Here is a 24,622-nt window from a genome sequence, read left to right on the forward strand (position 1 = left end):
GACAACCCCCCATTAGTACAGACCCCCCCCAGGACAACCCCCCCATTAGTACAGACCCCCCCAGGACAACCCCCCCATTAGTACAGACCCCCCCAGGACAACCCCCCCATTAGTACAGACCCCCCAGGACAACCCCCCCCCATTAGTACAGACCCCCCAGGGACAAACCTCCCTCTATCAGTACAGACACATTATTAACACCCAGGCGGCAGCTAGAGAGGACAGTGTGCAGCCGCGCCGCCCAGGTGAAGAGCAGATCGAGACAGCCAGGGAGCAGCTTAGGCGGGAGTGAGAGACAGAGCGGAGGAGAGTGGAGAGAACCTGTGTCAGGCTGCAGGCACGGGCCGCCCCCCTCCCCAGCGAAGGCACTGCGCGGCTGGTCTCTCTCAACACAGAGACCAGCCGCTCCGATCTCCAGCGGCTGCTCTCCTCTGACAGGAGGAGGGAGGGGGGACAGGCTCTAGCAATGTAAAGCACAGCGGCGCGGCCGCTCCGCAGCGGTGACCTGCTGCGGACAGACCTACTTCTGCACACGGAGGGGAGGAGGAGGAGGGAGGGGAGCACTCTGGCTCTTCAGCGCCCCCACCTCTCTGGCGCCTGGGTGCACTGCACCCCGTGCACCCGCCTGGGACCGGCCCTGGCGGTTTTACCCCCCGCTAGCGGCCGAGAAAGGGTTAAATACCACCGCAAAGCGCCTCTGCAGAGGCACTTTGCCGGCAGTATAGCCGCGCCGTCCCATTGATTTCAATGGGCAGGAGCGGTGAAGGAGCGGTATACACTCCGCTCCTTCACCGCTCCGAAGATGCTGCTGGCAGGGCTTTTTTTACCGTCCTGCCAGCGCATCGCTCCAGTGTGAAAGCCCTCGGGGCTTTCACACTGGAATGAAAGCAGTGGCACTTTCGGGTCGGTTTGCAGGTGCTATTATTAGCGCAATAGCGCCTGCAAACTGCCCCAGTGTGAAAGGGCTCTTAATGTTTGAAGCATCCGAAATAACATAACGAAATAACGAATGATCCAAAATAATTTGGATCCATTTTGTTTTTATGTTGCATTAACATTTTTCATTATTATAAAAAATGCACTAGATATGAAATGGAAAAATATGCAATAAATACAGAAAGATATAAAAGTGAAATAAAATGATGATTCCTACTTATTGTGTTTGGGTTGGATGGAGGTGGATCTATCAGAATCTCTGAGTCATAACATAACGAATGAATCCGAAATTCATTTTGTTCCGTTCATTACGTTATGATTTGGAGATTCTGATGGATCCAACTCCATCCAACCCAAACAGAGTGCATAAGTAATCTCCCAAAATAATGAATTGACACTTTAAAAGTAATATAGCCAATCTCCCAAAATAACTTCCAAAATATGAATAGATTTGGAACAAATATACCAAACGAATCCGTATAAATGAAACTAATCCAAATATACATAAATTGCGAAAATAAATCATTCTAACATTACGAACAGTGGTGTATTTAGGTTTTGTGCTGCCCTAGGCCTGACTAAACTCGTATACCCCCAAATTTAAATATGACCCACCCCTTCCTGTCAAGGCCACACCCCTTGCTGTTTAAGACCTGCCCTGAAATTTTCGAGTGTGGGGTAGTTCTGAGGGCCTGGTGGGGGGGGAGGGGATCAATGGATTCGCTTAATTTGCATAGATTTCCTCTCACTTCCTGTTTGGCTATGGGGCAGGAAGTGAAGGGAAATCTCTGCAATGGGACAGGAATGGTAAAAAATAAACTGACATGGGCTATAACCCTCCCTTACTCTATCCAAAATGAAGAAAAAAAAAAAAGTGTTGCCTATAGTTCTACTTTAAGCACAAATTTCTGATAATTTTATGGAGAGGAATAAGAAGACATAACCATGCCAATGGTGCAGCAGAAAACATATAGCACAATGAGGAAGGTTTGTGGTCCAGAATGATAGGACAGTCAAAATTAGACACACAGTTGCAGAATGCCGGCCGCCCGCATACCGGAAGCAGTGCGGCCGCTTTATGGGGGCGCTAGACTAATGTGCCTCTCAGCCCAGTCCGCCCCATAAGACTGGCGCTAACAGCGAAAGCCGGCGGGGACTCTTTCCGTGCTGCCCCCCTGCAAAATGCTGCCCTAGGCCTGGGCCTTGTCGGCCTAGGCCAGGATACGGCGTTGATTACGAATATGACGAAACAAAATAATTAACTTAAAAAATTAGTCCGAAATGAAACAAAACACATTTTTCCGTTGTTCACGTCTCAAGATGTAGCCAGTTCCTCACAGATGCACCCTGGGAAGGCTATATTATCAGTGCCTTCCAGGGAGATCTTGTTTTTAAACTGTGAGATCTAGGGGGAAGAAGGAGGTATTTTTTTCAACAGATACGTGTAATGTTGTACGGTGCATGACATGATGCGTCTCATATCACAAATGCATCACATGACATTACACTCATCTGGTTAAAAAAAAAAATGTAACAGATACGTTTATTATCATTTATTCTGATCAGAGCTTTTTGAGTCTACTGATAAGAGTATTGTCCTATCTGTCATACTAGAACATCTGGGATAGTGTTTGCTTTTAGTACTTTTAACATATAGGGAAGAAGATTATTATGTGGCATTGTAGTGATCGAGTATATTGGGTGGATATAGTGTAGAGTGGGTATGATAATTAATTAGTAAGTATTATTATAATGATCATGATGTAAGTACTCTTCCGCAGCAACCCAATTCTTCCAGAGAGATGCACTTTATTGACTTCCAACACAGAACAAAGTCCAAAGTCTACAGATGACAAAAAGATCCGACAGAGTAGATATAATTCAGAACCCCATGTCTTAGGTCCGAGTGTGCATACACAGACAAGCCTCTCTCATACACAGACGAGCCTCACTCCCCAAACCTATAGACTGAATGCCGTGTTATATTCACTAAATATTGAATGGCTGAGCAATTTGATTGGCCGTTTCAATTTAGGACTTTGATTAGCTTTAGTCTTTCAAACAGACAACAACCCCCAGCCGTGAACAGCCGTGAACCACCCCAATTTGCACTCCCGCATATCAACATCAACAAGTCCCCTTTAGATATGTGTATACCACCTGAACACCCTTTGAGATGTTCAAATAGACTTGCATAAGATTAACACATCAAAGAGTCTTCAGCTGTTAAAATTCAGTTGGACAAATCAACCACATGTGGTATGATAATCTGACAATAAATTTCCCTTTTTTCCCCCAATGTTTATATGGTGCAGATGCTTGTGTTAAGGGTTGATTTGCTGTTTTTAAATTAACACTTTGGATGTTGTCCTCTTCTTCCTCCCTAATTAAACCCAGGCCACCCTATAGTAAATGTGGTCTTGTACCTACCTTGAACCATGAGGTAGGCATCCTGAAATGATGCAGAGAGGCTGCTGCACCTAACAGTCCCAGAGTTGTTCTTTTGGACATTGATAATGATAATTTCGGTGGTGAACTCTCCGGTGATAGTATTTGTGTTGTTCCGTACAACTAATTGCGTGCCACTAACATCAGTACCTGTGGGGCTTATGGAGACAACAAAAATGTCTTTCAGATACCAGGAAATGCTCTTCCATCCAGCCTTTACGGTGCAGGTGAAGCTGGCATTGGAACCGGCGAGGACCGTCACATTCTGAGGACCTTGCACAATGTCAGAACACAAGGCAAAATCTACAAAGAGGAAGAAATAACAAGTCTGTAGACAAGCCAAAATGTTGCGTATTCATGTGAACATCTGCCCTATAATAAAATCACCAGGCCCCATAAAATTACCTTCAAAGTATAATCAAGTAAATTGGAACATCCACTAAAATCTTTTCTCGTTTGATAAACTTGCTTTAAGAATGTAGATCCGTGTATAGAGGTTTGGGAGGGGGGAGGGTGGGTAAAGATTGGAGGAAATAAGGGGTGTACATTAAATCTGCAATATTGGGAAAGGGGATATAAGGGAGGCTTGGGGAGACCATATGGCTTCTGTTTGTTTGTTTCTGTTTTCCTTCGGGTACTTGTCCTCTTTTTGGATCTCTGCTTTGGAATAATTATCTCCGTATGGTGCCGTTGTGATAATGTTTAACTGACTTTTCTTTTAAATTACTGTATGGAAGAAGGAAGGGGAAAAAAAAAAGGGAAAGGGGAAAAAAAAAAGAAGGAACCTTACTAAAGGGAAAGAAAAACTGAACAAAATATAAAGTCCAATAAAAAAATAAACAAATAAAAGAAAAGAGAGGAAAAACGTAATTACCACAATGATGTGAAACCGAGAAGGATACAGTAAATGAACATTAAACTGAATATGCCTCTTGACAGGGTTTGCTGAAGTGGTACAAAAAAATAAATAAATAAAAAAAAAAAAAAAAAAAAAATTTTCTTTTTTTTTTTTACTTTACAATAGTTTGGGAATCTGTTACATTTTTAGATTGGATTAGATTCTTTATCAAGTTTGCCTTTGTCCCTCCTGGGAGGGGATACCTCCTTAGTACCTTTGTAGATATGTCTGGTGTTCAGCTTTCAATGGAAGTTAGAACCACTCAGCAGTTATTCAGTGCCTTGTTTTTCATGTTGGAGCGGAAAGTCAAAGTGGGCATCACCAGTATCCTAATGACCACAGGGGCAGAAGTTACAAAGCTGCAGTCTCAGCAGTGTTGTCAGCCACCTCAACCATGTAGCACAGTCATGGTGGGTGTACTACAAGGGCAGGTATATTACTTGACAAATGTTTCAGCATCACCAGTGTCCCAAAGACCAATGGCCATTGTTAGTTGAAAGAAAAAATAGAAAGGAACGAGCGCCCCAAAGAAGAGGGAGTAGTTCCCCTCGAAAAGCGTTGGCTTGATGTACTTACTATCTGTTAATAAACACCTTTTAATCTACCATCAAACTTGTATTCCCTTGGACGCAGGGCGCTTCTTCCTTCCTATTTTTCCTACACTACACGCGGGAAGAACTATAAGGCTGGATGAAAAAGGCAGCAGCTCACACCCCAAAAAAGGGTTCACTGCAATTGTTCAACATTGAGCACAACCTACTGAAAGGACTCTCTCTACTCATCCACATCATTATCCATCCATGATGACTAGTAACTGAGCTACTCAGTCCAGTGCGGTCTCCAGCACAAATGAGACAGCTGAAAGGGCAAAACAGGGCCTGGGTAGAAGTTTCAGAACTGTAGTCTCAGCAGTGCTTTTTCAGTCACCTCAACCATCAAGTACAGCCATGGTGAGTGTATCACAGGGATAAGTATATTACTTGACAAATGCTTTGGCAACAAAAACATTTCCTACAGGTTTGTTTCAACCCAACAATCAGCTGTTTGAATGGAGTTGTCCTTTTAGTTCACCACATTTACAGCTGTGACATTTTACTTGGAATGGTATACATATTTAGCATCTGTGGGTCAGCAGCACAATGTCCTTGTTACTACACTCTCTTCTCTTCTATCTGTGGCATCAAGAGTTTGGCAGCACCATGAGCCCATCACTGAAGTGTATCTAAATCTAAAAACAATAATGTACTATATTTTAGCTTGCCTTAGAATTTTCAGATTTTTTTCCCCTCTGTTTTCACCTGGTGATTGTGTAGATTTCATACTTCTGTTACTTCATATCTACATTCATTTCTTCACTGCATCTATGGAGGAAGCCATGGCTGTCACACAAGCTTGACTTCAAGCATATCTGCTCTTGTTCAGCTCTAATACATGGTGGAACAATGAGACTAGTAGCTTACAAAAGATAGATAACATTGTTTTTGCTTTTTTTTTAGCACACATGTGGACAGGAACTATGATATTTTACTGCATGGGTTAATTTGTGGTTTTTGTAGGGTTACCTGTGGATGGTGGTGTGTCAGCTTTAGGAGCTAGGTCACTTCCCGTTGTAAGGTATATAGGGAATAAGAAGTTGCTCTTTCCATGAAATGCAGAAGGAAGGATATGTGTGTGACCTGCTCAGGGTATGGGAATGAAGTCCTGTGCCCACTGCTGTGAGTGAAAGCCGGGAAGGGAGCTCATCTATGCTCCAGGCAATGGTAGAGAGTGACTAGGTATCCCGGAAGCCGCACGTCAAGTCAAAACCTGCAGTATGATAGTGAATGGCAGTCTCAGCCCCCATGAGTAAGCTCATGTGGGTGGAGTAAAACTAGTTGGGGGTGTGGCCTGGCAGGGTCCAGTGTGGCCTGGCGGGATGTGCCCTGGTGGGTCTAGTTATTCTCTACCATTGCCTGGAGCATAGACAAGCTCCCTTTCCGGCCAGCAGTCACAGCAGTGGGTACAGGACTTCATTCCCATGCAGCCTAAGTGAGGAAGGCCACACTTGTAGTCGCTATTGAACCTAGAGAATTCACCTGTACTTGTGGGACCTGAGCATGGTAAAAGGGAGAAAGAGAGAGAAAGCCAAACTTGGCTTCTTTTGGTATGGGCAGATGAAATAACGTGAATAGGAGGCCGAATACATGGGACCAGAAGCCAGTTAGTCTAGGACACTTCCACCATATATGGACAAAATCACCCCGATGGCCACAACCCGGAAGCAGCGGTCACTGTAGGATGGATTGGAATGGGCAATGCGGGCCAGGTCAAAATACCATCGTAGGAACACCTTATATGCTGTCTCCAAGGTGGCTGTGTTAAATGAGCTTGGATACGTTTTCATGTCTCTGATCTCTTTTATTACGAATAACATCTAATCATCAGCATCATGTCCCTGATACTGCAGTTTCTGATTGCATGGTCTTTTAATTATGCAATGTACACCTCCAGTTCTGTACACAATACTCATAACAATTTATAATTGCTGGAAATTGCCCAGTAATTGCTGCATATCTCATAGTTTGTGATGCGTTATCCATCTCAGAGTTGATAGACTCGCCAAAGGGCTTCTATCGCATTTTGTTGATTTATTTCTGCATGGACAAATGCCTGGACTTCAGTGATTTTTTTTCATCTAATATGAAATTCTCATTTTGCCTTTCTGTATTTTTCACTGTTGAAGGTTTGTCGTTTAGCCCAATGTCACACTGTCAAGTTTCTATTTCCTAGAGGGGAACGAGAGCAGACCTGTGAGTGGTCCTAATTTATCACAGTCACGGTAGAAATAATAAAAGGCACACAACCAAATAGGTATTGTATTCCCCAGTTATGTTGCTGCCAAGAGTTCCTCAGGTATTGTGAAATCACCTATGGAAATTAATGGTAGTCACACTTTTTAAGACACACTAGCTCTTTTAACATCCAGTTTTTCAAATAAAATCTTTTACATCATCCCTTTCTTTTTCTCTCATCTGAGAACTATCATCAAAGGTCCAACCAATTCATATATTTGGTCACTAATCAGTGCTATTTTATGTGATATTGGTGGAGCTTGGTGGGTTGACCTAGACCCTGATGTCTTTGATTCTCCATCTCTAGGAGCTCCTTTCCATAATGTTCTGTCCTCGCTACACTCTTCCCTGTGTTTAATCTTGAATCTTTATTAAAAAAAACAGAGTGGGTGAAACTATTGGGAAAAACAGATGAGAAATACTTACAATCAATGCTTAAAACATACAAAAACACAATTAAATAATTAATGTTGCAGATGGCAATATGTCCCTGCTCACCAGCGATGTAGGCCACTAACAGGCCAGGTTTGCAAGATAACTAAAAATACATCACAGGTCATCACATCATTTGCTACTCGGTGATTGCAGTATTCTAGTCTGCATCTCCCCAAGGTAATACGTAAAACCTGGCCTGTTAGTGGGCCCTGAGGACAGAGTTGATGATCACTGTTGTAGGGGATATAGGTTTAGTCCACCAACATGTGCTGCAGGAATCATGGCTGGTGGTTTCCTCTCCCTCAGTTCTTAAAATGGAGTCTGGGCTCCCAAGATGCACCTGTTTTTCTTTCTAAGAATGAGGGATGATGGAAGCTCTTATTAACCTTTTGGTGCTGACAGTACGCAAATATGAGGCCTCTTGGAGGGTGGAGTTCCAGTCATTTTTAAGTTTCTTAAAAGTCAGCAGCTACAAAAAGTATAGCTGCTGACTTTTAATAAACACACACTCACCTGTCCCACGGTCCAGCGATGCGGCCGCCCCTGAAGCCTCCTTCCTCTCCCTCTCCCTCTCCTCTCTGTGGTGCCGGCATTGCAAGTGTGAGAACCAGGCAGTTACAGTTTGTGACTTCACAGCCGGGTGCGCACTGCACATGTGCCAGTCGCGCTGCACCTTTTCAGTGGGCAGGCAATCTTCTGGGACCTGTGACATGTCCCAGAAGATTGCAGGGAGGGAGGGGGGAGAGGATGAGTCGCCTAGGCAGCAGGAGTGGGAGCTGGGTACCTGTCAAAACTAGGTACCCGCCCCCCCAAAAAAAAAAATGTAAGGGGGCGAGGAGTGCTTAAAGCTGAAGTTCCACTTTTGGGTGGAATTCTGCTTTAGCACTGTGAAGACTGTAAATACAGCTGTGCCTGGAGCTAATGGAAAGCTCCTTCCTCCTGCTACTTGTGATCGAGAGCTTTCTGACCAGGTGACAGCCAATCCCGGCAGTCACATGATCTTAAACCCCGCCCCGCATCCTGGCATCTGAAATCCCTTAATCACTTAACTGCTTAACTGTAAATGTACACCATTACTTTGATGTTAAATACCGGGGTTATGGGAGGAGCTAGCTGCCATAACCCTGGTATCTTTATTTACAGCTAGTGGCCGTATTTCATACAAAACTGGTCTCAGTGGCGGATTCACCACAAGATCACTTTTCTAGGCAGCAGGAGAGGTGCCTCCTTCCGCCGCTTCCTGGGGGCTTTCGTCGGTAAACCCAGAAGCGGTGCGGTCCGATCGGTGGCTGGGCAGGAAGCCGAGTGAAGGCAAGATATCCCCCACTTGGCTTTGGAAGACTGCTGCACAAATACATTGTGACGTAAAATAACTGCCATTTTATTTCCTGGGGTCCCTGCTAAAAAATATATATATATATATATATATATATATATATATATATATATATATATATATAATGTTTGGGGTTTCTAAGTCATTTTCTAGCAACAAATACTGATTTCAACTTGTAAGCAACAAATGTCAGAAAAAGGCCTGGTCTTAAAGTGAGAGCCGGGAGGCACCAGCACCAAGGGGTTAAAGTATAAGTTCACCTTTTTAAAAAATATATTTTTTTGCAGGTAAAAAAAAATATGTGCATTTTTTTTTTAAAATTGTACTAATCGGTACGATGATTCATTTGCGGCACCGCACCGATTTCAAAACGTTGTTTCTGTACTCCTTTTTGCGATTTCGGGCTGCAATTTACATTGACATCTGTGCAGAAACCTGCACAGATGTCTCTGAAATTGCGGCCGAAATCGGGACTGACATGTGGGAGTGAAATCGTGCGAGTTCAGCTGAACTCGCACGGCTTTATTCCCGCAGCTCGTGTGAACCCGGGCTAAGGCTCGGTTCACACTATGAATCGCACGGGACCACGCAGCGCATTCCTGTTTGATTCACTTGCAATTCAGCGCTGTGCGATTTGCACTGCAACCAAATCACATGGTACCATGCAATCCGGTGGAGGTAAGCGCACTGCATTTGTGACCTGCGTTTGGGGTGACATTAACATTGACACCCACTGCAGATCCCAACTACAGTGTGTTTTAAATGCAGTGTGGGAAATGTGCGTGGGTCGTAGGTTTCTCGCACCACTTTCTGGTGTGAACCTAACCTTACTCAGTTTCTGTGAGGTTCTGGAAGGTTTGTGTGATTCTGTCCACATTTATGTGTTGCAGCTCCTATGTTTGCATTCACCATAAAATCAATAGATAATATTGAAATCCTTTATAATGGCCACAGCAGGTGTAAAGACTCAGGCATTGATATACCAAGGGTGAGGCAATGGGAGGATTAAGTCCTTTGTGCACACATGTGGCATGTGGAGTTTAGGTAGGGTTGCTCCTCACAAATTTGCTTTCCAGGAGTAGTTATCCTGGTTGATTATTAGAGATCTATTGATTTCTCCCTAAGTTTGGCCTTGTTGCACTTTTCTCTTCTACCACTAGGTGGCCGGGTACTTGGTGGTATTAGATATGAAAAGGGCAACCCATGGGTATGTGGGGTGTCTCAGCCAATGGGCAGGGGTTTTCTTGAATCCCTTGGCCTGCTGAGAGAACCTATATATTCGGGTGGAGTCAGGTGATCTGTGTTCTGTGCCACCTGGACGTCTGTCTGGGTGGATGTGTGTTGTATTGCCTGGGCTGCTAGGCTGGAGATTGGGCCCACCCTGGGCACATCTGGCTGCTAGGCTGTATGAGGGCCTATCCAGAAGCAAGAGAGCAGTGCAGGGTTGGGATTGCGGCTTGCAGTCCAACCAACAGTGACGGTTCTGCCGGCCAGAGAACCTGTTGTGGTCGGAGGTAGAGGGGAAGCTGTCGCCAGTAAGGGACTATCCGCCTTATTACCAGGGACCACTATGAGTAACTGAAGCAAGTACTAGAGCAGTATTCTCACCAACCAGGGATGGTGAAGAATCTGGAAACGTCAGTGGGAATCAAGAAAGGGCCCCAGCCAGCCGAGGTGATGCTTGCAGAGCAGCCTTGTGTGTCAAGCTAGCAACCGAGCAGGCCAGCGTGGTTGAAGCTTGAGAGGTATCCAAAGTGCAAAGTTAGAGACCCAGCAGAGAAGCGGGGGTGGCGCTTGAGGCATATACCACTGTGAAGATTGAAGGAGCTCAAGGGATTCAGTGACAGTGAATCAGTGGGTCTAGTGAGAGACTGGGAGCTCAGTGTGCTGAAGAACTATAAGCAGTGGTTGTAGTGAAAGTGAAGGAACTGTAGAGCCTTGTGTTTGGAACTGTTAAAGACTGTTGCCATAGGAGACAACACTCCTGCACATGCAGATATTGAGTGTCTTGCTGGATGCCTTTCCCTGTATGGCTGTCCTCCTATTGAAGTTGCGGAGTCTGACAATTAAGCTTGCAACTGCCTAAGGGTGTCCTGGCTCTAACACTCTCTCCCCCAAAAAAGTTTGGGATGTCAGCTGTCCCTGGAGAATCTCATCAGATCAAAGGAGGCCTGGGACCTTGCTACACGCAGATCAGAGACATGACTAGATCTTGGGCATGTTCCCAGAACCTCTTGCTTGATGCCCGTGAGCTTGAAATAACCAGCTGGCATGCATGTAGTCCTGGGCAGATGGATCTTCTGTTTGATGGCTAGATCCGGCATTGATATCATCAAGAGCAATCAAAGGCAATGGCCTGGGATGAGGGAAGCCCCTCTTCTCTTGGATAAATATTTGTTGACACCAATGATCTATTAAGCTGAGCTTGTATTGACCACCAATGTAAGGGGCCCCTTCACTACTGGCCACCAATGAGAGGGGATCCTTCATCACTGACCACCAATATGAGGGGTACTTTCCCAAAGACTATCAAGACTATCAATATAAGAGAGTACTACACCACTTATCATCAATGTAAGGAGTTCCTTCATCACTGACCACCATTGTAAGAGGACCCTTCTTTAATGACCACCAATGTCAGGGGGCACTTTCCCAATGACCACCGATGTGAAAGGGGGACTACACCACTAATCACCAATGTAAGGAGTTACTTTATCACTGACCACCATTGTAAGAGGACCCTTCTTTGCTAACCACCAATATAGGTACTTCCCCAGTGACCATCAGTATGAAAGGGCAGTACACCACCAATCAACAATGTAAAGAGTCCTTTCACCACTGACCACCTATGTAAGAGGACCCCTCTTCACAGACCACCAATAAAAAGTGGCACTTCACCAGTGACTATCAAAATGAAAGGGCACTACACTGACTACCAATGTAAGGGGGCACTTCCCCAATGGCCACCAATGCAAGGAGGGACTACACCAAGAATCAGCAATGTTAGGAGTCCCTTCATCACTGACCACCATTATAAGAGAACCCTTCTTCGCTGACCACCAATATAAGGGGGCATTTCACCTGTGACCATCAGTATAAAAGGGCACTACACTGACCACCACTCTGGGGGGGGCACTTTCCCCAATGTCCACTATTGTAAGGGAGCACTACACATCCAATCACCAATGTAAGGAGTCCCTTCACCACTGACCATATGTGTAAGAGGACCCCTCTTCACAGACCCCCAATAAAAGGTGGCACTTCACCAGTGACTATCAACATGAAAGGGCACTACACTGACTACCAATGTAAGGGGGCACTTCTCCAATCGCCAGTGCCACCAATATAAGGAGGGACTATACCAAGAATCCAATGTTAAAAGTCCCTTCATCATTGACCAATGTAAGAGGTCCCTCTTCTCTAACCACCAATATAGGGAGACACTTCACCAGAGACCATGAATGTGAAAGGACACTGCACCTGCAAAAAAAAATCTCAGTATTTAGAGCTGGCTCCAGCAACTAAATGCAAATGGGGACAGAGACTGCAGTAAAACCCAAAAGAGGTTTAACCTTTCCTCTGCCCTGTCCAAAACAAAAAGAGTTTGGGGCGAAGTTGGATATTAAAGAAGTATTTCATGAAAATACACAAACCCCCCCCTGTTTCATTAGTGCATCACCTCAAAATTCACACATTTTTCAACAAACACCAAAACTGTCCCATGCGGACCTAACGTGGATATCAGGCTTGCAGTGGGTCGACAGCAGTCCCCAGAGCAGACAGAAGGGGGCGCACTGACACATGCACAGCGTTAATGCTATTTAGATAGAAGGGGGAGCAGTGACAACGTAGTGGAAAAGCTATGTGGGAACAGAACTACAACTCCTATATATACAACTGTATATTCTGCTGATTGGTAGTAGCTGCAGTTTATGTGATAAAGCTGTAACCTCACGGACCTTCATGAGATATGTATATATATAATGTTTACAATACCTTGCATGAAACACAGGAAGACAATGATCAGCGCACAGATCCTTCTGCTTCCTTCCATCTGACTGTGCAATTTGCTTCCATGCGATTCACTACCTAAAACACAAATCAGAGCAGACCTAGGATGAGCGATTCATAACGTTCACTATTCAGGTGTACAATAGTCATATTAGTGTGTTTTTGTTTATTCGCCTTTCTACCCACATTTTTCTAAGGCCTCTATTTATAAAAACAATTGCTGTACAAATGTGACAAACAGTTGCACAACCGCAACAAAAAAAAATCGCTGTATTTTGTGTAAAATTAATATTTCCTATGGTGGTAGGTGCCATGTAGTGGCCACAATGCTGATTCTTCCTAAAATACCTCAATCAGGAAAATTACTGCAATATGGCCACTAAATGGTGCTGACAATCATAGAAAATGATCGTATTACACAAAATGCTGCAAATGTTCATTGCAGCTGTGCAAATAAAAAAGGATAAGTTCACCTTTGGAATATGTTACACCCATATTTAGGTTGTAACATGTTTCAGCCATCCCCCCATTCCCTAAGCTACCCTTCTCCCCCCTACTCTGTGCCCTATCACAGCAGGTGGGGGTTCCAGTCCCCCACAGCTGCTGTCACACTTATAATAAGTGCAACCGTTGGGGGCTTCCCCACACAGCCCTGCACAGCTGTGTCATTCATTCAAAGTAATCTGTGTATGAACAAACTACAAGTCCTGTCTGCCACTACAGAAGATGAAGGACGTGACTGCAGGAGCGAGCCTGATGTTACATCTGCGATCTATTGATTGCAGATGCTTTGTAGGCTCCTGTGGGGAAAAATAATACATTTGTGTTATTTTTTTCTAAAAATATGTGTATTTTTTTCCCTTAAAGTGGATGTAAACCCAATGTCATCCTTTCTAAACTACTGCCATAGGGGTTATCTATAAGGATATACATGCCTCCTGCATGTATCTTTCCCTGTCAAATGTCTCCCCTCTGTCTGTTATGAGACCCAAAAAACTGCAGATTCTGTGGGCGGGTCTGTTGTCTGGAGCTCGGTGGGTGGAGTCGTGATGTCAGTAGACTCCCCGCCCACCTCTACACTCCCCTTGCCAATATTCATTTTCTCCTGTGTATTTCTTACACTGAACTTCTGCTATGATCTCTAACATCCAGTGAAATGACAGGAAAGTAACCACATGACTTCAGCATGCCAAATCATGCTGAGGTGTGGAACAGCCAATCCTTGCAGAGCTGCTGAAGAAAGGAGTGGGGGTGGGAATTAAAAAATAATGCCTGTGTCTTGGGCTAGTTCATGAGATGTAAATCACCTGTCACTCACAGCAAGTGGGAGGATTTGACAAAGTTTTTCTCTGTTTGTCAAGTTATATCTCACTGAACAATAAAAAGAGGATTGCTGAGAGCTGGATTAACTCTTTGTGGCAAGACTGGGCTCAAATAATAGGACATTTTATACTCTACATTATGACACACACACACAAAAATTCTGGTTTACATCCACTTTAAAGGTGAACTTCTCCTTGAAGTTTACTAGGAGAAAATAATGCAAATGAGGAGTTTAGTTCTTACACTGAAGTAAAAAAAAGATACTTAGTTACACAGGCAATCTGGTTGAAAAAAGACCATCCAGTTCACATACATTGTAATGGATTAATTTTGGTATTGAGAAAAAGAGAAATAATGGATTCACCGATTGTCCTCACTGTACCCATCTGGTTTAAATAGGGATTATGACCTGTATCTTTTTTTTTCTTTTGCAAAATCGTATAAAGGATTTAGGTGTTTATTCAACTTTGTTCATATGTTTATTCTTTGTGGATTATCAAGAATTGTTCATTATTTGTGTATTCTGTAATCCCATACATACCTGAAGTACATGGAAGTGATTACAATGTACCATGTTTAGGCAGATAGATTGTTTTATCAGTTACTTAGTGTCGGGGTGGTCACAGGTTTTTCTTTTCCTAGTTTTCTTTGATTATTGAAAATGTGAGAAAATATATACCAAATGCTTGTGGACTTGAGAAAGGGTGGGGGTGCCTGAAACGGTCATTCAAATTGCCCAATGAATGTCTTGAAGGAATCAAGATTTAAATGAAAGAGAACATCTACTTATGGTGCCTCACCCCTTAGGTTGGATTTGATATATACAGTATATATAGATATATATATCTATATATATATATAGATATATCTAGATATATATATATATCTTTATATATATAGATATATATATCTATATATAGATATAATATATATATCTATATATATCTATATATAGATATATATATATATCTATATATATATAGATATATATATATATATATATCTATGTATATATAGATATATATATATATCTATTATATATAGATATATACATATCTATATATCTATATATGAAACAGGACTTACAGAGCACTAGCAGAAGCTGCTTCCTTTTGGACTGGCTGTCTCTGATTGAAACTTCCATTTAATATGATATGATATATTTGGGAAGCCTGCTGGATGAATGTACACAGGTTTAAAATATAAGTGAAGGAAGAATGTCTCACTTTTTATTACTTTTATATATACACTATATACTTCAAAAGTATCCCAGTCTTAGTCCGTAGGGTTCAATATTGAGTTGGCCCACCCTTTGTAGCTATAACAGCTTCAACTCTTCTGGGAAGGCTGTCCACAAGGTTTTACTACAGACTACAGGACAACAGAACCAAGTATTTTGTGGTGCTAAGTATTTTGTATGGTATTTGTTAATGATGACAAGAAAAGCAGTAAAATAGATCCTCTGCAGCCAGCAACAATAAATCCCACTCTAGCAACAATAGATTTCCCCAGCAATAATAAATCCCCCAGCAACAACAGATCCCCCGGCAAAAATACAGGTAGATACCCCAGCAACACTAGACCCACCCCAGCAACAATAGTTCCCCTCAACAATATATCCTCTAGCCAAAATAACCTCCCCAGCAACAATAGATCCTCTAGAAATATTAGATACCCCCAGCAATAACAGACCCCATCCCAGCAACAATAGATACCCCAAGCAACAATAAATGCCCAGCAACACTAAATCCCCCCAGCAACAATAAACCTCACCCCAGCAACAATAGATGCCCCAGCAACAATAAAACCCCCAGCAACAATAGATCCCCCAGCAATAATAGATACCCCAGCAACACTAGAACAAGCCCAGCGACAATAGATCCCCACACAACATTATATCCCCCCCAGCAACAATGGACCGCTCGTTACAAAATACCACCCAGCGACATTAGATCCAGCCCAGCAACAATAGATCCATCCCTGCAATAATAGACCCCCCAGCAACAAAAACAGATTTTCCAGCAACCAGCAACAATAGACCTCTCCCTCAACAATTTCTCCCCACCCCAGCAACAATAGACCCCCCACACAAAAATAGATTCCTGCTAGCATACCCCAGTACCCATTGCCGTTACATACATTCAGTGGTAAAGGTGCTGAAACTGCAATTCCCCACTTTACCGCTGCAAAAAAAAAAAATATATATAAGATAGATAGATAGATAGATAGATAGATAGATAGATAGATAGATAGATAGATAGATAGATAGATAGATAGATAGATAGATAGATAGATAGATAGATAGATAGATACAGTGCCTTGAAAAAGTATTCATACCCCGTGACATTTTCTACATTTTGTCATGTTACAACTAAAAACGTAAATTTATTTTATTGGGACTTTATGTGATAGACCAACACAAAGCGGCACATAATTGTGAAGTAGAAGGAAAATGATAAATGTTTTTCAAAAAAGTGCGACGTGCATTTGTATTCAGCCCCCTCTGATACCCCTAACTAAAATCTACTGAAACCAATTGCCTTCAGAAGTCACCTGATTAGTAAATAAAGTCCACCTGTGTGTAATTTAATCTCAGTATAAATACAGCTGTTCTGTGAAGCCCTCAGAGGTTTGTTAGAGAACTTTAGTGAACAAACAGCATCATGAAGGCCAAGGGACACATCAGACAGGTCAGGGATAAAGTTGTGAAAAAATTTAAAGCAGGGTTAGGTTATAAAAAAATATCCAAAGCTTTGAACATCTCACGGAGCACTGTTCAATCCATCATCTGAAAATGGAAAGAGTATGGCACAACTGCAAACCTACCAAGACATGGCCGTCCATCTAAACTGACAGGCCGGGCAAGGAGAGCATTCATCAGAGAAGCAACCAAGAGGCCCATGGTAACTCTGGAGGAGCTGCAGAGATCCACAGCTCAGGTGGGAGAATCTGTCCACAGGACAACTATTAGTCGTGCTCTCCACAAATCTGGCCTTTATGGAAGAGTGATAAGAAGAAAGCCATTGTGGAAAGAAAGACATTAGAAGTCCCGTTTGCAGTTTGTGAGAAGCCATGTGGGGGACACAGCAAACATGTGGAAGAAGGTGCTCTGGTCAGATGAGACCAAAATTGAACTTTTTGGCCTAAAAGCAAAATGCTACGGTGGTGGAAAACTAACACTGCACATCACCCTTAACACACCATCCCCACTGTGAAACATGGTGGTGGCAGCATCATGTTGAGGGGATGCATTTCTTCAGCAGGGAAGCTGGTCAGAGTTGATGGGAAGATGGATGGAGCCAAATACAGGGCAATCTTAGAAGAAAACCTGTTCTGAAAAATACTTGAGACTGGGGCGGAGGTTCACCTTCCAGCAGGACAACGACCCAAAACATACAGCCAGAGCTACAATGGAATGGTTTAGATCGAAGCATATTCATGTGTTAGAATGGCCCAGTCAAAGTCCAGACCTAAATCCAATTGAGAATCTGTGGGAAGACTTGAAAATTGCTGTTCACAGATGCTCTCCATCCAATCTGACAGAGCTTGAGATATTTTACAAAGAAGAATGAGCAAAAATATCACTCTCTAGATGTGCAAATCTGGCAGAGAGATCCCAAAAAAGACTTGCAGCTGTAATTGCAGTAAAAGGAGGTTCTACAAAGTATTGACTCAGGGGGGCTGAATACAAATGTACACTGCACTTTTCACATATTTATTTGTAAAAGAAATTTGAAAACCATTTATCATTTTCCTTTCACTTCACAATTATGTGCCACTTTGTATTGGTCTATCACGTAAAATCCCATTAAAATACAGTTACGTTTTTTGGTTGCAATGTGACAAAATGTGGAATGGGAATACTTTTTCAAGGCACTGTAAATTATATATATATATATATATATATATATATATATATATATTTATATTTATATATATATATATATATATATATATATATATATATATATATATATATATATATATATATATATATATACAGTGGGGACGGAAAGTATTCAGACCCCTTTACATTTTTCACTTTTTGTTATATTGCAGCCATTTGCTAAAATCATTTAAGTTCATTTTTTTCCTCATTAATGTACACACAGCACCCCATATTGACAGAAAAACACAGAATTGTTGATATTTTTGCAGATTTATTTAAAAAGAAAAACTGAAATATCACATGGTCCTAAGTATTCAGACCCTTTGCCGTGACACTCATATATTTAACTCAGGTGCTGTCCATTTCTTCTGATCATTCTTGAGATGGTTCTACACCTTCATTTGAGTCCAGCTGTGTTTGATTATACTGATTGGACTTGATTAGGAAAGCCACACACCTGTCTATATAAGACCTTACAGCTCACAGTGCATGTCAGAGCAAATGAGAATCATGAGGTCAAATGAACTGCCTGAAGAGCTCAGAGACAGAATTGTGGCAAGGCACAGATCTGGCCAAGGTTACAAAGAAATTTCTGCTGCACTTAAGGTTCCTAAGAGCACAGTGGCCTCCATAATCCTTAAATGGGAGACGTTTGGGACGACCAGAACCCTTCCTATAGCTGGCCGTCTGGCCAAACTGAGCTATTGGGGGAGAAGAGCCTTGGTGAGAGAGGTAAAGAACCCAAAGATCACTGTGGCTGAGCTCCAGAGATGCAGTTGGGAGATGGGAGAAAGTTGTAGAAAGTCAACCATCACTGCAGCCCTCCACTAGTCGGGGCTTTATGGCAGAGTGGCCCAACGGAAGCCTCCTCAGTGCAAGACACATGAAAGCCCGCATGGAGTTTGCTAAAAAACACTTGAAGGACTCCAAGATGGTGAGAAATAAGATTCTCTGGTCTTATGAGACCAAGATAGAACTTTTTGGCCTTAATTCTAAGCGGTATGTGTGGAGAAAACCAGGCACTGCTCATCACCTGTCCAGTACAGTCCCAACAGTGAAGTATGGTGGTGGCAGCATCATGCTGTGGGGGTGTTTTTCAGCTGCAGGGACAGGACGACTGGTTGTAATCGAGGGAAAGATGAATGCAGCCAAGCACAGGGATATCCAGGACGAAAACCTTCTCCAGAGTGCTCAGGACCTCAGACTGGGCCGAAGGTTTACTTTCCAACAAGACAATGACACTAAGCACACAGCTAAATTAATGAAGGAGTGGCTTCACAACAACTCCATGACTGTTCTTGAATGGCCCAGCCAGAGCCCTGACTTAAACCCAATTGAGCATCTCTGGAGAGACCTAAAAATGACCGTCCACCAACGTTTACCATCCAACCTGACAGAACTGGAGAGGATCTGCAAGGAGGAATGGCAGAGGATCCCCAAATCCAGGTGTGAAAAACTTGTTGCATCTTTCCCAAAAAGACTCATGGCTGTATTAGATCAAAAGGGTGCTTCTACTAAATACTGAGCCAAGGGTCTGAATACTTAGGACCATGTGATATTTCAGTTTTTCTTTTTTAATAAATCTGCAAAAATGTCAACAATTCTGTGTTTTTCTGTCAATATGGGGTGCTGTGTGTACATTAATGAGAAAAAAATGAACTTAAATGATTTTAGTAAATGGCTGCAATATAACAAAGAGTGAAAAATGTAAGGGGGTCTGAATATTTTCCGTCCCCGCTGTGTGTATATATATATATATATATATATATATATATATATATATATATATATATACATGCATTTTTTGTTTAAGCTAGTTTATTAGATTATCTCTTCTTTGTGTGCAGTTTGTATATTCAACTGCACTCAACAGTATAGAGCAGGTAGCCTCTTTTGGTAGGGATGGGGTTGTATACCCACAAAAACATCCTGTCATAATAAATAGATCACCCTACACTGTCTGTTTGCAATATTTCTTAAAGGCAGAAGGTGCACACTCATGGGAAACAGATTGCAGAGCATTATCATCAAAATCTTCATCTGTTCCCCATTTATATTTTTACACCTGATTTACTTTTCTGTCACTCAACATTTTTTTTAACATATATTTTCTACACTATGCATGGGGCTCACTAATTATTTAGCAGTACATCTGCAGACATGATGATTTTACAGGAAAGTCAAAACATCTGAATTTAAAGGACTTTAACTGCAACACCCCTCTTTCCTTTTTCATGCAAAAAAAAAAAAAAAAATCAAAATAATCAATATAAAACATTGGTTGAAAAACGAATAAACTTTAAAAACAAAATAAACTTCACCAAAATGAATACAGTGGTCTTTTAATTTGTTTTTTAACCTTTCAGAACAGGTATTTCAGACAGGCTGCAGCATTATCAGCGAGGCACAGTACAGCCCTTGTTTGATGCCCAATATGTAACAAGAAAATTAATACTTTTATTGTTATTTAATTAGCGAGCACCTGGGATGTGGAAATTCCAAGAGGACGAAGGTAAGATGCCAAGCTTTGCCCAGGACCTCTATGGAAAATGAAGGCTGCAGGGCGCCCTGTTCAGTGCCAGCTTTGTCTTTCCTGTGACTCACTCCAGTAATTAATCTTCACAAGGCCCGCCAAAGCTAATTACACATAAAAGTCTCTTCTGCTGGAGGGTCAGCTGGATATCGGCTTCACACAGGGCTAGATTCCAATTATGTACCCCCTGTGATGCTGTGATGCCCCCATGACTTTCCAGCTTCCCCTGATATCCAGGACATTTTGCTCTGGGTTTTGGAAATTTGACCCTTCAAATGTGCCTTTTGTGTATTGTCCAACCAAGATTAAGTGCGCCGAAAACGAACATTTTGTCTTTATTATAAATAGAGAAAATATTACGGTTGTGTAGCGCTACCCCTGCTGAAGCTGCTTGGTCTGATGGCTTCTCTGTTTTGCTGTGACTCTGAAAACCATTCTGTCCCCTCTGACATACCTGGTTGCACCTTGATTATTGGTATACCACACACTATATTAGGAACTAGACCACAAGCTACTTGATGGTAGATAAAGTGAATATATTGTTGCAAGGCAGGTGGAATCCTTCCAAGAAGAACAAATGAATGGGGTGGGCAACTACATGGCAAATGAAGTGGAAAAATGTAAAATAATGCAATGAGGTGGCAAAAATATGAATGCAAACTACTCACTGGGGGGAGAACCTCTGGGGGAATCTAGGATGGAAGAGAACCCGGGGGTCCTAGTAGATGACAGGCTCAGCAATGGCATGCAATGCCAAGCTACTGCAAGTAAAGCCAATAAAATATTGGCATGCATTAAAAAGAGAATTAAGTCCGGCAATAAAACGATAATTCTCCCACTCTACAAGACTCTGGTCTGGCCGCACCTAGAGTATGCTGTCCAGTTCTGGGCACCAGTCCTCAGAAAGGATGCGCTGGAACTAGAGAGAGTACAGAGAAGGGCAACAAAGCTAATAAAGGGTCTGGAGGATATTAGTTATGAGGAAAGGTTGCAAGCACTGAACTTATTCTCTCTGGAGAAGAGACGCTTGAGAGGGGATAAGATTTCAATGTACAAATACCGCACTGGTGACCCCACAATAGGGATAAAACTTTTCAGCGAAAGGGCATTTAAAAAGACTCGTGGCCATTCACCAGAATTAGAGGAACAGCGATTTAACCAGAAACAGCGTAGAGGGTTCTTTATGGAAAGAGCGGCTAGAATGTGGAATTCTTTTCCACAACCTGTGGTTGCAGTAGGGAGCATCGATAATTTACTAACTATTAGATAGGCACTTAAACGACTACAACATACAGGCATATAGAATGTACCGTATTTATCGGCGTATAACACGCACCCCAAGTTTAGGAGAGAATTTTAAGGAAAAAAAACTTTTAGGAGGGAAGTTTAAGGAAAAAAAACTTACATTAAAATGCCCATCAATGCAGCGTTATCTGTCCATCTGCAGCCTTTTCAGTGTCAGTGCAGCCTTGCCCCAGTGCAGCCTTGTCAGTGCAGCCTTGCCCCAGTGCAGCTTTGTCAGTGCACCCTTGTCATTGCAGCCTTGTCAGTGCAGCTTTGTCAGTGCAGCTTTGTCAGTGCAGCCTTGTCAGTGCAGCTTTGCCTCAGTGCAGCCTTGTCATTGCAGCCTTGTCAGTGCAGCTTTGTCAGTGCAGCCTTGTCAGTGCAGCTTTGCCCCAGTGCAGCCTTGTCAGTGCAGCCTTGTCAGTGCAGCTTTGCCCCAGTGCAGCCTTGTCCCAGTGCAGCTTTGTTAGTGCAGCTTTGTCAGTGCAGGTTTGCCCCAGTGCAGCCATGTCAGTGCAGCTTTGTGCACTCGCCGCCGACATACACAGCCGTGTGTAGATTCAAATATGGCGCCGAGACTGCAGGGATTCGTCGGAGCCGAGATACACATACCCGAGTGTTCTCGGCTTTTTTCAGCGCCGCTCACAGTCACGCCCAGTCCCGCCCTATGATGGACATAACACAGGTCCAAGGGCGGGACTGGGCGGGACTGGGTGTGATGGTGGAGCCGAAAAAACCCGAGAACACTTGGGTATGTGTATCTCGGCTCTGACGAATCCCTGCAGTCTCAGCGCCATATTTGAATCTACACACGGCTGTGTATGTCGGTGGCGATCACACAAAATCGGCGGGGATCGGCCTATAACACGCACCCACGATTTTCCCCTGATTTTCGCGTGCGTGTTATATGCCGATAAATACGGTAATATTGACATAAAAGCACACACACACAGGTTAGACTCGATGGACTTATGTCTTTTTTCAACCTTACAAACTATATAACTATGTAACTATAAGTGCAATGCACAGATCAATAAACAGGTAACTGAATATGTTTGAATGCATTAAACGAAATAAGGTGAAAACTAGACTATACTATGGAAATTAATAGTCTCACAGTAACTCTCTGCAATAACTAATCAAAAAAAAGTGTCCCAAACCTCTGAGGAAGAGGTTAGCCTGTTGGGTCTTCACCTCCTGCTTGAGATTTTGATGCACTATGGACTGAACGATGTTGTACCATGTGATGAACTTTGATGCTGTATCATGTGATGAGCTCAAACTCAATTGTGATTTTGTGAGTACTTACCACTTTTTAACAATAAAATTACGGTTTTAGGATAATGTACTAGGTTGGTGCGCCCTTTCTTGTTTTTTCCTGTGGTTTTAGAGTATCAGACTACCCCAGTCTTTAGAGGGCAGCAAGACATGGCTTATCCTTATTGAACCAAGATGGAAATATAGCATATTCATCCTGAGCAGGCTCACTCCCAAGTGCAGGAGAATTTGTGTTTGTGACTATTTTCACTCTGTGATGGGTGAATGTGTACGTGTTCTTGAATGGTGTACCCATGAAAGGTGTTTGTATAATACTCTGCGCCTAATTTGGAAATTTAAGCTGGCTAACATTGGGGCCCGTCTGTATGGTGGTGCACTTGTTACTGTCTCTTTAGAACTGTATGCAGTGGATGACTGTTGGGCTGCTAAGTAATGGACAGTCTCTACTGACATTAAACTGCTGACAGTGATGTGATAGGCACAGTTGTTTCCACTTACAAAACACAATTAATCTCGTCCTGAACTCTTGGCGGTCTAGTGTCCTCAAGCACCCGACCCTGGTAACTCAGTCTTCAAAATCTGGTCCTCTAGGCTCAGCCCCAGCTCTCTGGTCCTTGGCCGCTCTGTCTGGGGTAGGCAAGGACACATGCAGGCAGCAGATCTGCACTTCTCTGGTCCCCAGCAGCAGGACTCTTATTACCCAGTCCTCAGCACTCTGGCCCTCACAAAGCTCTCTCCAAGTGTAAGCATACACAGCAACAGGTCTGTACACACCAGTTCACCATACTGTTTGCCCAGATCTCCTCCCAATTTCCCGGGAAAATTCTGCTCTCCCTTCCCATATCAAGGTGTCTCTCTGGGTCTAGTAGTTCTCAATAGGGATGACCCGAACACCCCCCCCGGTTCGATTCACACCAGAACTTGTGAACAGGCAAAAAATTTGTGCCAACACACGAACATGATTAAAATCTATGGGACACGAACATGAAAAACCAAAAGTGCTCATTTAAAGGCACATATGCAAGTTATTGTCATAAAAAGTGTTTGCAGACCTTGGTCCTGCCCCAGGGGACATGTATCAATGCAAAAAAAAGTTTTAAAAACCGCCATTTTTTTGGGAGCAGTGATTTTAATAATGCTTAAAGTGAAACAATAAAAATGAAATATTCCTTTAAATATCGTGCTTGGGGGGGTGTCCTTAGTATGCCTGTAAAGTAGTGTACCTTTCTTGTGTTTAGAACAATACCACAGCAAAATTACATTTTTAAAGGGAAAAAAAGTAATTTAAAACTGCTCGCGGCTGTAATGTATTGTCGGGTCTCGGCAATATAGATAAAAATAATTGAAAAAAATGCCATTTGTCCCCCTCCCAGTCCATTACCAGGCCCCTTGGGTCTGGTATGCATATTAAGGGGAATCC

At 42.8% G+C, this 24,622-nt stretch overlaps 1 protein-coding gene across 3 annotated transcripts in view; it reads right to left on the minus strand.

Moving 5' to 3' along the window:
- IGSF5 (immunoglobulin superfamily member 5) overlaps window positions 1-24,622 on the minus strand; it is a 188,798-nt gene that overhangs the window by 35,190 nt on the left and 128,986 nt on the right. For all 3 annotated transcript variants that reach the window (XR_012241801.1, XM_073617231.1, XM_073617230.1), the window contains exons 2-3: window positions 12,881-12,973; window positions 3,367-3,687 (exon numbers count right to left, since the gene is read on the minus strand). Coding sequence is in view for 2 of the 3 variants with exons in the window: in XM_073617231.1 (XP_073473332.1) it covers window positions 3,367-3,687; window positions 12,881-12,938 (379 nt within the window). In the remaining variant the exon portion in view is untranslated. The remainder of the gene's footprint in view (window positions 1-3,366; window positions 3,688-12,880; window positions 12,974-24,622) is intronic.

Source organism: Aquarana catesbeiana, linkage group LG02, assembly GCF_042186555.1.
Source record: "Aquarana catesbeiana isolate 2022-GZ linkage group LG02, ASM4218655v1, whole genome shotgun sequence".
Taxonomy (NCBI): domain Eukaryota; kingdom Metazoa; phylum Chordata; class Amphibia; order Anura; family Ranidae; genus Aquarana; species Aquarana catesbeiana.